The 15,063-nt window shown below is 34.5% G+C and overlaps 1 protein-coding gene across 1 annotated transcript in view; it reads left to right on the top strand.

The window, feature by feature from the left end:
- RYR2 (ryanodine receptor 2) overlaps window positions 1-15,063 on the top strand; it is a gene marked incomplete at both ends in the record, with an annotated part of 441,781 nt that overhangs the window by 349,070 nt on the left and 77,648 nt on the right. The window contains 10 exons of the mRNA XM_082305460.1: window positions 489-549; window positions 2,246-2,484; window positions 4,847-4,928; window positions 6,836-6,966; window positions 8,757-9,077; window positions 10,473-10,713; window positions 11,126-11,213; window positions 12,808-12,900; window positions 13,242-13,412; window positions 14,358-14,417. Coding sequence (XP_082161586.1) covers window positions 489-549; window positions 2,246-2,484; window positions 4,847-4,928; window positions 6,836-6,966; window positions 8,757-9,077; window positions 10,473-10,713; window positions 11,126-11,213; window positions 12,808-12,900; window positions 13,242-13,412; window positions 14,358-14,417 — 1,487 coding nt within the window. The remainder of the gene's footprint in view (window positions 1-488; window positions 550-2,245; window positions 2,485-4,846; window positions 4,929-6,835; window positions 6,967-8,756; window positions 9,078-10,472; window positions 10,714-11,125; window positions 11,214-12,807; window positions 12,901-13,241; window positions 13,413-14,357; window positions 14,418-15,063) is intronic.

Raw genomic sequence — 15,063 nt, 5'->3', positions numbered from 1 at the left:
CCTGCTATAAATGGCTGCAGCCTATTGGTAACACCAGGGAGCTAACATTTTTGATTACATTTTATAGAAATGTTCTCTTCCTGCAATAGCAGCTTGCGAAAGTTAACAGCTTTTATGTTACTGAGAGGGGGAAAATAAATGTTCAGATAAACTTGAATCAATTAAAGCAAAATTTATAGAACTTAAATGAAAACCAGACAATACACTGCAGCTCTAATTAACCCCACATTTAAGTGCTTCCATCTTGACTGCCTCAGCTATTTGATGAGAGATGCTTTACTGCCTCTAGTTACTGCATTTGTGTAAACAAGGCTAAGACGACAAACTGCATGTTTTTTAACTTGAATGTTAAAATTATGCAGAAGTTCAGTTGCTCTTCTGCTGTGTCATTTACTCTTCCATTGAAACCAGAGATACAGTTAGCAGAGTGTAGGTATGCTATACAGTATGCTCAGCTTAATTGGTGGATAATTTTCCTCCCTGTTTAGGAAATGATGCAACATCAATAGTGAACTGTCTTCACATACTGGGCCAGACCTTGGATGCGAGGTAATACTGAATATATTTTCTAAAGTGCGAAGAAAATCACTTAAGAAAATAATGTGCAGTCAAATTGGGACTACCTGTGTAAGGCTACAGAATTTCAAAACTCAAGAAGTTACAGTACTGAAAAGAGTTCCCATTGTAAAGTAGGTTAATTACTACTAGTTAATTACTAGGGGTTGGCAGGACAATATTTTTAGGTTACACTTTCAAATTCAGTTCAGATCAATGGTGTCCAGGAACTGCTGGTTGTTAGTTCGTCTGGTTTTAATCATGTGACTGTCCCCAAAACACAATAACATTAGAAATATTTTATCCTTTTGCTTACACTGTCTAATAAAAAAAATCTGGAGTTTAATGCACATGGAGTGCAGTAAATGTGTCTCATTTGTTGCAAAGTTAATTCAGGTTCTAATTTGAACAAAACCCAGCCCCTTTACATTGAATTCAATGGTACTTTTAAGTTAGATTAGCTGCTTGAGCCATTGTGACGTTTATGGATGAGCCAGTCTTGAAATAGTGGAGGGTAATGTGTCGCTTTTCACTAACTATACAGTCAACTATCTGTGCTGATAGTTGACTTCTAGATCTTTGCAGTTGTGAAACAAAACATGATAGTTAACCTCCGTGGTGATTTAAGATAACTTTTTTCACTTTGCATTTACTCTCGTAGAATTGACTGGATTATATGCAGAGAGCTCTTTTTCTCAGTGTCTTCACAGTAGCTTAAATGAACAAATTTTACTTTCCATTTGCTATGGGGTAGAGTCATGATCATGGTCAATTAATATGGCTCAGCTGTTGCATGTAATCCTTTAGGTAGCAATATCTTGGTTTTTTTGTCATAAATTGTCCATGCTCTATGCAATCATACAGATGGAATACAGATACAGGTGGAGGTCACCAGTTCAGCTTTTGGTAGAGATGTAAAACTAGCTCCAGACGGGGATTAAGGGATTCATGGAAGTCACATGAAAGTTTGAAAATGTTGCCATTGAAACTGTATATATTCACTCTGTAAAACAAACAAACAAACAAACAAACAAACAAACAAACCAAGAAGAAAAAAACCTGGACTGTTATTCAGTTTACAAAAGAATTTCTCCTGGATTTATTTCATGCATGCCTAAACGGATACTTTCCTTAAACAAAGGATCTCTGTAAGGGAACTAGTTAAAACAAATAAGGTAATAAAACTGATTATGGTGTTATAGTTATGTAATCAATGCATTTATTTATTTATTTATTTATTTATTAAACAGATTTGGTTGTTTTTACTCATTCCTTTCTGATGCCCTTATTCTGGAGGCAGAAATACGATTGTCATGGTTGGGAAGAATTTCTGAGTTCTAGCCTAAGGTAGCTCTTCTCTTCCTAGAGTCATAAATTGCAGACTTATTCACTCTTCTTTTTTGTTAGGTGTTTTTTTCCCTCTGAAGGTAAATGAATCACTTAATTTATAAATTTAAAAGGACTTTATTTTGTCAATGGGAAACCAGATAAAATATCCTTGTGTTCTGCAGGATACCTATGAAACGTTTTTTCAGTAGGTTGTTCTGCTATGAGAAGATTTTACAGTATCAAAAGATGAAAGATTTTTCTTCAGATCTTATTATCTATTTCATATAAGCCAAGACTAGGCTTTACTCCATGCTTGTCTAATAGAATGTTCTTTTTCATTCTTTTTGCATGCTATATACAGGACTGTGATGAAAACTGGTCTGGAATCTGTTAAGATGGCATTGAGAGCATTTTTGGACAATGCTGCTGAGGATCTGGAGAAAACAATGGAAAATCTTAAGCAAGGCCAGTTTACACACAGCAGAAACCAGCCAAAGGGAGTTACACAAATCATTAATTATACCACAGTTGCTCTCCTGCCAGTGCTATCTTCGTTATTTGAGCATATTGGACAGCACCAGTTTGGGGAAGATTTGATATGTATGTATTATTTAAAAGTGCTATGCCACTAAAATATCTGTAGTGTCATGTAGTAAGTATTACTAGACTCTCAGTTCTATTACAGAAGGGCAAATCCTATGTCATTTTGACAACATTGTTATTGATTTAATCAAACATTTGCTGTAATTGACCTAGAACAGTCTACAGGTTTTAGGTCACTTTGTGTAAATATTAAAGCAGATGTGGCTGTGATTAGACAGTCAGAAGGATTGGTTTTGTTTATAACTTTACCATAGATTTACTGTGACTTTATTCTTGTGTGAAAAGTTACTTTGTATAAGTTAATTTGTCTTTGCTCTGTCTATAAATGAGGTTATACTATGAGAATGATGTTATTCCGTCCTACTGGCACCTTGACTCAGCTTCAGTTAGTGGGAATTTTGGGTGGGTGCATCTTAGATCCTAAGGAAAACAGGAAAGAGCTCCTGAAGAATTCAGGCACCGGAGCAGGGAATGTGTATGAGACTCTGTATATGAGATTTCTGTAGAGATTCTGATTATGGCAGATTCAGTGTGCTTTATTTTCCCAAGCCCAGTCTCTGCAAGATAAAATTTTGCAGTCTGCAACACAAAACTTTAATTTTATATATTCTAGGAACTCCACAGGAATTCTGCTGTCCAGACTGCACTAAAGGAGGCAATTCTGCTCTGTATAGCTAACTGAGTTATGGAAATAACTGAGAGAAGGACCTGGAAGAAAAGAATATCAAATTATATTTTTTCTCTTCTTACAATCTGGAAACATATTATTTAAAATAGCATTAAGAGAACTGTTTTTGAAAATTTGGAGTTGTATTGATGGATTTGAATGTGATGAGATGTAAACATCCACGTTTCTCATTAAATTGTTTCTATAAAATTCAAGAGTCTGTGACAGTATCCAGAAGAATTCATCTGTGGGGTTCAGATACATCACTTGTTCATCATAAACCACTTTTTCAGGCATCAACATGTTCATGCCTTGTATAATTTTTATCTCTCATATTCCATGTTTTGGAACGTAATAATTAGCCTTTGATACTTTATTACTTAAGTTGGTATTCTTAATCGGCTATTCTACGTACCTCACGCTGGTGTCAAAACACCCAATTTAGAATTCATAAACTGAGAAAGAGTAATTAATTTAAATTGTGCCTACTTATTTTGTCTAGAGCATAGTTGCAAAGGCTAATTTTTCTTACACACGACTTCTCTTTACATCTTGTTAAGAATAAGATTATCTTATTTGTACTACTCTGATGACAAGCATCTTGACCTGGTGCTTGTACCTAAGAGTATGTACAGTGTACTCCATGGTGTGATCATGTGCAAAGGTGGGTCAGTGTACCTGAGGTTACTCTTATTATGTAAAAATACTCAACTCCAAGATGATCCGAACTAAAATCACAGTATAGTAAAGAGCCAGGCTATGTAGCTTTGATGCACTATCTTGCAGGCTCTCCCAGCCCATAAAGTCTTAGTTCTACTTTAGTCCCAACATTTCATTGCTCATAGGGGAAGGATATTAGCACTGTGGGAGAGACTAGAAAAAATATATATGGAAAGGATGGGAGTGTGGTCCTTCTTGATGATACTTAAACTGTTGTTACACTATTACTGCAGATTACATTGGAAAAGCATTTTTTCAAATAGATGTTAAGATTATTCTCACATTTTCAAGACTGAAACATTTGATAATTTCAACACATGCTTTGGTGAAGTATTCATAAGGACTAAAGGATTATTTACTTTTTTAGTCCTTTGTCATTCTGAAGTGTAAATTAAGTACATGCTATTAACTGTTATCTGTGTCTAACTTTAAAAAAAAAATGAACCATGATTAAAAGATTTAAATATCTATTTAACGGGTTTGCCTTTCTTTTGTAATGTATTTTATATAGTGGTGTTACATTTGTTAAGTTGATTTTTCCCTAATAATTTTTTTTACTTTCAGCAATTTATTTGATCTGCCGTGAAAATTTCTTAAGTGCTACAGACAAACTAGAAAAGATTAATTGACACATTTTTTTGTAGCTAAATTAATAAATTCTCAGATTATGCAATTAGATGTTATCCGTAAAGAGTTGGTATGCCATTAATTTCAGAAAGTTCATGCACTAGTGAAATAGGCTTACTGTCTTAGCTGGTAGCTTGGTATTGAAGTAAATGGAAATTTTGAGTAAAAACTACGGCTCTCAGTGGTCAGAAGACTTTTTGCATTCAGAGAGTGATTTCTGTGGATTGCCTTTGATGGCTTAATATTATTAATTCAGTTATTGTCAAAAGAAATGTATTTTAATTCTACAGAAATACATTGCAAAGAAAAATTTCTTTATATCTATCATTTTCTTCTTCTCTTTAGTGGAAGATGTTCAGGTCTCTTGTTACAGAATATTGGCCAGTTTATATGCTCTGGGAACCAGCAAGAGTATCTATGTAGAGCGGTAAGAAGGAAGTGTTCCTCTATTTTTAATATTTGTGTTTATATTTAACTTCCTGAATATGCAGTCCAGAAATGAACATAGGAAGAAATGTTGTTGGAAAGATATCTTGAGAGAAAAAAGGTGCTCAGATGTTAAGTGGAATGCTGCTGCATTTATTATAATACACTTAAAATGTTGCATTATATGTTTGTCAAAATATATTTCTTAATTAAAACAAAAATTACAAATAAAATTATCTGACTTTACAATTAATATCACTTGATTTGAGGTTTGATAGGGGAATTGTAAAAATATGTCATTCAGCTCAGCTATTGTTATAATTCTTCATTTATATATTGTTTAATTGTGATGTATATGTCTTTCTCATTACTCTAATTTAATTTGTCACTCATACAACGCTACTTCTTTACTAGCTCAATTACCCAGGGAAATGAGGCTTTATAATTGCTTTTTTGTGCATCTGCTAACCTCCCTCCAAGTCACATTTGGTCTGTGTAAACCATATTCAGCCAAAAAATAGAGGTACCTAGATAGCTCAGTTCTTAGAACTGAATAGTTGCCCTATAGTGACTAGCACTGTTCTGAAGGAAGGCTAAACAGAACTCATACACTTCAGATCTTGGCAGCAATAATCTAGCAAGTTCATATATCTGTACTCTGTCTAGCAAATCAACCTGTGCATAACTCCAGACCAGCCCCATGACATACCCTTGCTTACTTGGTGGCAGTATGATAGGAAACATTATGAAGGGATATAAAATTAATTGGTTTTGGTATTTGGCAAATAAATGATGTGGGGTTTGCAGTTATGATGAAATATGTCAGTGTAAGTGATAATTTTTGTGTATGGTTGTCTACAACCATTATTGCAACTGAAAAGCACATAGCATGCTCTTTGTAGGTGTATGTGATGGATATATGTTTTGCTTATGAAGACCTAATGAAAAGGAAAAAAAGGAAGGAGCAAACAGGATAAGCAGTGATGGGAATGAAGTTAGATGTAACAAAATCAAGTTTAATGAGTTAGATCTAGAAAGAATATAAGTTCCTAAAATGAGATAAACTATAGACTGAAGATGAATCTTGTTAAATCACAAGATCAGTTCGGAGGCCTTTTTTTTTTAACTTGGAAGTTCATGGGACTCCTGGATTTCTGTCATTTTGTGTGGCTCAGCTTCAGCAGCTAAGGATTTCTCACATATCTAAGATCTGCTCTGATCAACTGAATTGGAAATCAAAAAGAATAGTTTTAAATGTCCCCTGAAGGACCCAAGTGCAGTGACAGGGGATCACTTCTTCCTAGAGACAGGCTTTTTACAATTTTCACACGCTTAAGGAATTTTGATTATCAAATAAATGTTGTCATATATTTGAAGAGATTAGAGCACTGGGTTTGTGCAAAACTGTCAGTTATTGATCAGTAGAAGTAATTTGCCACTCTTTGAAGAACTTGACTTTCATGCTAGACCAAGGTCTGATTATTACTGTTTCTCAGAAGGAAATTATATCACTCAAATAAAATGATAGTTGTATTTGGTCTCTTGGTCTATTCAGTAGCTTTTTCTTAATAGTAGAGGTTATAAAGTCAGTAAGGCTGAGAAGAAAGTAATAGAACAGAAGGCATTGTTATGATGACTTTGGGTTTTCCCCTGCGTGTTCCTCATTTGCTCTCAGCTAAGTAGGCCACCTTTGACATTTTATGTCCTAACATTTCATTCACATATTAGCAGAGGGTTGCTGGACTTCAGTTTCTATTACCTGTTCTTGTGTTGATGATCCTAATAATGTAGTGGCTTATCTCTTTGAGATGAGCTCATCTTAGAATAAAAATAAGGCTGGTATATGACTGCCCTAATATAGTCAGTTATCAAAGATGTGTACACTTAATGATGTTTGTTAATTCGCAGGCAACGATCAGCACTAGGAGAATGCTTGGCCGCTTTCTCGGGTGCCTTTCCAGTGGCTTTTTTGGAAACTCATTTAAACAAACATAATATCTACTCAATTTACAATACCAAGAATGCAAGAGACAGAGCAGGTATTTCCAGAAACTCACATGATGGTTATGAAAACACAATTTTACTGTAAATGCTGCTTGCCTTAATACATGTATTTTTGCATGTGTTTTATAGTGCAAGAATTTTCTTGTATTCCCTTGGTTGTATTTCTTTCCTAGATCGATAGGCTAAGTCTGGTAAAACTGATTATGTTATGTTTCTAAATATACCGATGTTTTCCTTTTGAGATGCCATTCTCAAAATATCACTTTGGAATCAATTTACTTCAGCAACTTCGCACATTTTTAGGATCTCAGATACTATATATTTGATGATGAAGTTATTTATTCTAATCAGTAACTTTAGTTCCTCAGTTTGCGTATGCAATATTGGATCCCTAAAACATACATACTTGCAATTGAAGCAAAATACCTTTGCCTGTATTAAGTACATAATAGACCCTCAGAAAGTAAATACACTGCGGAGTAGTATGTAAATTGTTTTTTCTTTGTTTGAAATACAAGACAGTACAGATACTTTACAATTATGTTATGTGTGTTTATTTTACATATACCTTTTTGTTCCATTCTGAAACTCTTGGTGTTTCTTATGCTAAAACATAGTTGTTGAATAAGGTCATGTGGACTACTTGTTCCTACAGTAAATAGAAGTTACAGTAGAACTGTACAAATTCTGCATATATGCTGAGTGTGAATTATATCACAGATATGTACAGATGACAGTGTATAAGATGCCAGTTTATAATGGCATCCACTTTATAACTTCACCTTTATTTTTAAAAAAGGGAGCATACCAGAGTTATTCCTCAAAGAGCTGTAGTGTCTTATCTTGAAAATATCAACAGCCATGCTTACTTACCATATATATTCTAGCTATTTTAATACATCTAGAAAGGCAATCAGCTGTATTTTCATTGATTTTTAACAGAAATTAAAATTTGTTTTCCAAAATTTCATTAAGCTTTAAGGAGACTCTGCAATGCCTGTGTAAAATGTATTTGGGTCTAAATAGGAGAAGAGACTGTTTTTTGGAAAAAGACTAGCCTTAGACTGCATTGGTACAAACATTTGGTTTCACAAGTTGCACGCTAAATTTTCAATATATAGATGTCTGTGTATGTCATTGTATGTGTACATCAGGATGTTAGACATTCAAGAGCTAATAGTTGTGCTTACAGATATTTATTTGTAGATGAAAGAAACTGCCTCCAAAAATAAAGGCAACGGCAGTGCCTTTTCAGAGAAAGGAACTGATAGTTCAAATAATTTGAAAAGTAAACATTTACCATCAGAAATTCACCTCCAGAAGTCAGTTTCTCAGAATCTGCTCTACTCATTATGTCAGGCAATGATTTTTTTTTTTCTTCTATTAACATTCCAGTTCTCATCTGGTGTGTTGTGGAGAGATGTTTTCATTGTATTAATTTGTTTCCTCAACTGCAAAGCTTATGTTGGAAGAAATTCTGAAATTTAAGCTTTATTTTGAATATAGCAAACTGCATCTGATTTCTCTGAATTAATTCTGTAATAATTACATTGTTGAAGCTTCCATATAGGAATTATTTTTATTATAGAAAGTTTTATTATTGAAGCTTATATATAAACAGTTTATTGTTCAATGGTATGAAAGTGCCTGGTTTTTATTGTTGTGTTTGTTTTTTTCCCCTTGGATCAGAAGGGCATAAATGTAAATAGAAAACAAAAGTTGTACGGAATAACAATTGAAAAGAATTATTTTCTATCTGTGACTTAGTTTATTCATTTTTGGTTGTTTTTTTGTTTGTTTGTTTGTTTGTTTTTTTCCCCAATAGTTCTCAATTTGCCTACTAGTGTAGAAGAGGTTTGCCCAAATATTCCTTCCTTGGTGAAGCTAATGGAGGAAATTGTGGAACTGGCAGAGTCTGGTATTCGTTACACACAAATGCCGCATATCATGGAAGTAGTACTGCCTATGCTATGTAGTTACATGTCACACTGGTGGGAGCATGGGCCAGAAAACAACCCTGACAAGGCTGAAATGTGTTGCACAGCCTTGACCTCAGAGCACATGAACACTCTGTTGGGTAACATACTGAAAATCATCTATAACAACCTTGGTATTGATGAAGGAGCCTGGATGAAGAGATTAGCAGGTAAGATGTAGAAATAAATAAATAAATAAACAAGCGTGTGTGTGTATATTCAGAATGCATATATATATATATATACACCCACACTCTGAATTACTCTGTATTTACCCTGTTAAACTGGAGTAGAACAACACTCATATTTTTTATGTTTTTAAACAATACAGATCTTGAGGAACCAGAAATATTAAGTATAAAGAAAGAGCAGTGTAAACAGTATGTTTTAATCCCTTAATAAGTAATATAAGAAGTGCGTTATACTATTTCTTTTTCCCCAGAATATGCACATAGGCATTTTGCAGTATATTGAATTAAAGGACTAGAGTTATTTAGCCCATTTTCATTATATAGCAAGTTTCCATTATGAAGTTTCCATTACACAGTTCCTTGCTATTCTGTATGAGTGCTGGATCCTTAAAATATTGTTTTGAAGCTGTATATCTAACATATCTATTACAATGAAATGTGGAAATGCATACGTCATTTCAGTAATCTTTACATTAACTTCATTGTGGTAACACCTTAAAATTAATTTAAAAACAGTTTATTTCTCAATGTTACAATCTGTAAGGAAAAGTCACTTCAGTGTTGTGAATTCAGTTTTTCAATTAGGCTTTCTAATGACTTTTCAGCACGTATTGTAGTAGTAATGTAATTCATGGTAGCAGTCTGGATTCCTAGTCTTTTGAGGGTTAGTAACATAAATGCACTGTAAGGATAAGTGGTAACTGCCTAAAATTCTTTGTAGTCAATGGATATGTTACAATGGTTTTGCATTAATGGGCCCAGATGAAGTGCTAATTTCCATATTCATTTTTATGAGTAGATTTGCAAAAAGCTTGTGCTAACAAGTCTCAAATGGATGGTTGAATCAGTCTCATTTCTGTCTACATGCAAGCCTTCCAGTGTCCTAATGTGCATAAGAAATACAGACAGGCTGTTTCAGTAGGTTTGCAAATAACTAGAGCATGCTTTCCAGTTCTACTTCGCTCAAGCTGAAGAGCAAGGTTCAAAAGAAGAGCCGGTGGCTGAGAAAACTTGTGCGTGCGCTGTGTAGCTATATATGTATCCACCTATACAAACCATTAAACAAGTTCTACATTACTCAATAAAATTATGCAGGCAAATGCCAATATGTTGACAGAATGCCAGTAAAGAGGCATTTCAAATTTTATGATCTTGCAAGTGAAGTTGTAATTTCTGCCCTCATAGTGACAAAGTGAATTGACTATGTGAAATCCTGACCACGTTTAATTCTTGGCAAAACTTCTGCTGATTTCAATGGGGGCAGGATTTTACTCTGTAGCCCAGAAATAAGATCCAAGAAAGAGGAGAAGGGTAAAAATTTTTATTTATATTTTGTGGCCAGGTATATATTATAATATTCATTGCCTTAAATAGTGTTTTCCCAGCCCATCATAAGCAAAGCGAAGCCACAGCTGTTAAAGACACACTTCCTGCCACTGATGGATAAGCTAAAGAAAAAAGCAGCAGTGGTTGTATCGGATGAAGAACACCTAAGAGCAGAAGGCAGAGGTGACATGTCGGAGGCTGAACTGCTCATCCTAGATGAGTTCACCACTTTGGCACGGGACCTCTATGCCTTCTACCCTTTGTTGATTAGATTTGTGGACTATAACAGGTATGTGGAGAGGAATAGGTCAATGAATCTCGTAAAGTCTTCCTGTTTATTAATACCGTCTCTTATCCCTTGATATGCCTAGCACTGAATTAAAGTAGGTTTTACTCAGCCTGCCAATCTTGAAGTTGCTCAAGCTGATGCTCTGTGACTTTTAGGAGGAGCTGGGGTCTTTTTCAGAAGAAAACTGAAAAGAAAAGTGCAATCCAAATCTGTTGGATTAGACCTCGGATTAATGTAAAAGGATTTTAAGCGTTTTGAAATAGGACATCAAAAAGCCACTGCTACCAGAACGGATTAAAAGCATGCATGCTTGGTTTTGTTGGCTTGTATCCCTGTAAAACCTTGAAAACTGATTTCAAAGCCTAAACCCAGTGAGGATCATCCACTTTTCCACCCTTTTACTGAATTTTAGGGCAAAATGGCTGAAAGAGCCGAACCCTGAAGCAGAAGAATTGTTCCGCATGGTGGCTGAGGTCTTCATTTACTGGTCAAAGTCTCATGTAAGTAATTCCCTGGGAAATACTTGTTTTAATTAGGTTTCTTAGTAGGCAGATCAATTATTTAGTGGTTGTGTTTGGGAAAACACATTTAATGACAGAAGTGAAACTGCAGATGGGAAGGTATTAATGACTTCCAGTTTTCTGACATTTTTGAAGTGCCTGAGTAGCTGGGGTAGTTGATGGGTGTTTGGTAGCATAGTAACACTGACTGTAGACATTTTTCGCATAAATTCTCATTTGTTTGTTGTGGGTTTTGTTTTTGGTTTGGTTTGAGGTTTTTTAATATATTAAGCTCATTGAGGTCTGTGTCCTTTCCCCTTTTTTTTTTTTTTTTTAGTCAGTTATTTTCACCCTCAAAGTCCTTTTATAACCAGTATGTATGGCTACTAAATTAGTAGTAGTTGTGTCATTAAAGTCCATTTTCCTAAACTGTACAATCTCTCTGCTTGAGCCTCTTGCAGAGTTAGAATAAAAATCATGTGGAAAGGTCTTCAACACGACTAGTGGAACAAGGGTTTCTTGAAGGAAATGCGCAGCTCTATTTACAGTCACTTAATTTGCGTTGCAGTGTAGATTTGTATTTCTTTAATAAAACTTAAAGGTATATAATTCAATTATTAAGCCTAGGTCTGTAGCTGGACCGAATGAAGGAAAGTCAGTAAGTGTTCTAAGAGCAAGGAAGTAGCAAATACATCTTAGAAGTAATTCTCAGAATAAAATATTTTTTTTCCTAGATGATACTGTTTCATATTTCATAAATTTTACCAGTTAAGGACTTCTTCTTAATTCCACTTCTACAAAAGTTACCCTTGGTTCTCAAGTCTGATTCCTTTGGTTCATATGCAAGAACCAAGGGGTCTGCATTAAGACCTAATCAGCCACCATCACTGATAGTGCTTAAATAAAAACAAAACACGATTCATGTGAATACTGGAACAAAAAGAAGAAAAAAACCAAACACGACTAAATACTTTCAGGTATTGGATCTCTGTATGGACTGTTGTCCATAGTAAATTTCTTTTCTGCCATAACTTCAATTCTGTCAAGTTTGGGAAACAAGATGCCTTATTATTTGTGTGCTTGTGTCTGAATTTGACTGTAAGATTTATAATAAACATCGCTGTGTGCAGAAACTGGTTGCACAGTAGATAGATACTGGATCATCAAATAATGTGTATTTGTAAGTTCAGTCTTTTATTTAAAAAGTTTCTTATGTGTCTGAATATAGTGGGATTTATAATGGAGGAAAAAATGGAATGGATGATTTACTAGTAAGGAAAACCCAGACAATATTTTTATATTGAATTAGAGGAGGAGTGAGATTTTTATCATAGCTGTTTCATAGCCAGAGAAACATTTCTTTTCTCTAACATAGGAAAAAACCTAAAACACACAACCCCCTGAGCTATGTCATGTAAATAAAGCTGGAATTCAAGGCCATTGTTGATCAGGCATTAATTTTTTCTGTCCTTGTATTATCATCTTGTGGATTTTACAAATTTCCAGTTAATTTATGTTTTTATTTAAGGTTTGTTTAGATAGACTCCTCATATAACATAAGTGCTTCTAACTGAGATCTTGTATATATTTCCAGAATTTCAAAAGGGAAGAGCAGAACTTTGTGGTACAAAATGAAATCAACAACATGTCTTTCCTTATCAGTGACACCAAATCTAAGATGTCCAAGGTAGTGTAAAGATTTTTATATTTTTCTCTTTGCAGAGGGGAAGGAGACAGGAGGACTCCAGAGAATCATGTTTTTTTTTTTGTTTGTTTGTTTTTTGTTTTTGTAACAATATCTGTTGAAAACACTGGGTTGAGAATCAAAACATAGTCATTTGAGAAACACAGTGGACTTTCAAGATACTGGTGCAAAATATTGGCAATGATATAATGGCAGTTCCACTGGATAGGGTTGCAGCTGTATAGGCAGTAAGGAAACTGTCAAACCAGAGGCAAGTACAAAGTTACTAGCACAGTTCTTTTCTTTAATATTGGATCTTTTTTCATCTTTGCTTTATGCTGCAGGCAGCAGTTTCTGACCAGGAGAGAAAGAAGATGAAGAGAAAAGGTGACCGGTACTCTATGCAGACCTCTCTCATTGTGGCAGCACTGAAGAGATTACTTCCCATTGGCCTAAACATTTGTGCTCCTGGAGACCAAGAGCTAATTGCACTGGCCAAAAATCGATTCAGTATGGTAAGTGCTTTTTTTGCACTTCTAAAAGGTTGAAATATTTTACTAATGAAATCTTTGAGTATTTTCCCCATGCTCATTCTTACAGCACGGCACAAATAATCAAGACTATAATTCTGTTATATAAAGGCATAATGGGTGACTATGGTAGATAGTAATCTACATATTGTTCTCATTTTCAGGGCATAAAACATTTCAGTTTGGACATACTTATTTTCTAAATGATCACTATGTGAATAGAGATGACATTCTTAAATTAAAACAGTTATTTCTCTCTTAATTTTTAAAGCTAAATTGTGGTTTTTATATTTTATGAAGCTTGAATTTGGAAATGCAAATAAGAACTGGATGTTTCCTAAGTTCTGTGCCCAATATCATAACTAATCCCTTTTGATCACTCTCATGTGAATGCAAGAATTTCTGTAGGAATAGACTGTTTTAAAAGTGATTCTTCTAGCGGTAAACTCACAGTGCAATAATGTGATTGTCATTTGGAATACACTCTTTTTCTCAAGCTGTGATACTTCATACACCCTAGCAGGGTATATGACCTTCAGACAGCCGAACTGAATGTTTAAGAAGGATAGAAGATCTCCAAAAGAAACAGAAATCAAATCAGAGAAGGCTGTGTTCATGATTTTGGTTTTATTTGGTCAAACTTTGGTTAAAGTATGTAGATATGTATACACTAGTAATTTTAATTCAGACTTGCATTTAGTGTGTTACGGTGGACAAATATGAATGATGCCGTCCAGAACTTGCTTCTGTGAGCTTGGGTATGGCTAGCTCTGACAAAAAGACATATTGCCACTGAGATTTTCCTCAGTCTTCCACATTGTGAGTTTTATTCATCATCTGAACTAAGCCCAAGGTTGACATTTATATGAACAATATCATTTCTTAATTACCTTCTATTCCTAGTTTATATGATTTGTAATTTATTGACAGAAAGATACTGAAGATGAAGTACGAGATACCATCCGCAGTAATCTTCATCTCCAGGGCAAGGTAATCTATATGCAGTTTTTAAACATGATTTTTCTTCCTTTGAATTTATTTGTTGGTGCCGTATAATGACAACCTGCCTTTGTTTGTTAGGATAACTTGAAGTCCCTTTTTTCTCTTCTGTCAAGTAACTTGTTCCTGTCAATTGTTATATGTTAGGTTTTTAATGTGTTTATATATTCATTATATACAATAACATGTGGCCCTTCAAATCCCTGCCTATGCACACTATTAATATGAAATTGGAGACGGAAGCAAGGTCTATCACTGTTTAAACTCTACCTTCTATTATTTGGGAATCTGCAAAATGCTCAAAGTTACTTTGTATCCGTTTGAAGTATAAAGGAAAAGGAAGCTGCACTTTGCCATACTCTGTGAATGGAAAAAATCTCCACTTTGCTCAGTTTTGTTCCTGCTTTTTAGCCCATGGAAAGGAAAGTATTTTTGAAAAAGTGTAGATTTTTGTTATCAAATTCCAGTTAGTGCCAGATGCGAAAAAGTCCTGAACAGGCCCAGTGTAGTTGAACTGTTTTATTAATGCTTCAAATAATGGCCAAGAAGAAGCCATAATATGGAAGTGTAATAAAATGGTGCATGTTTCTTCTTTACTGAAAGAACTGGACCTATGGATGGTGCTTTATTTAGGATT

This window comes from Platalea leucorodia (assembly GCF_965183815.1).
Source record: "Platalea leucorodia genome assembly, chromosome: 3".
Taxonomy (NCBI): Eukaryota; Metazoa; Chordata; class Aves; order Pelecaniformes; family Threskiornithidae; genus Platalea; species Platalea leucorodia.
Note: the sequence above shows the minus strand (reverse complement) of the source record. Positions and strands in the feature narration are given on the sequence as shown.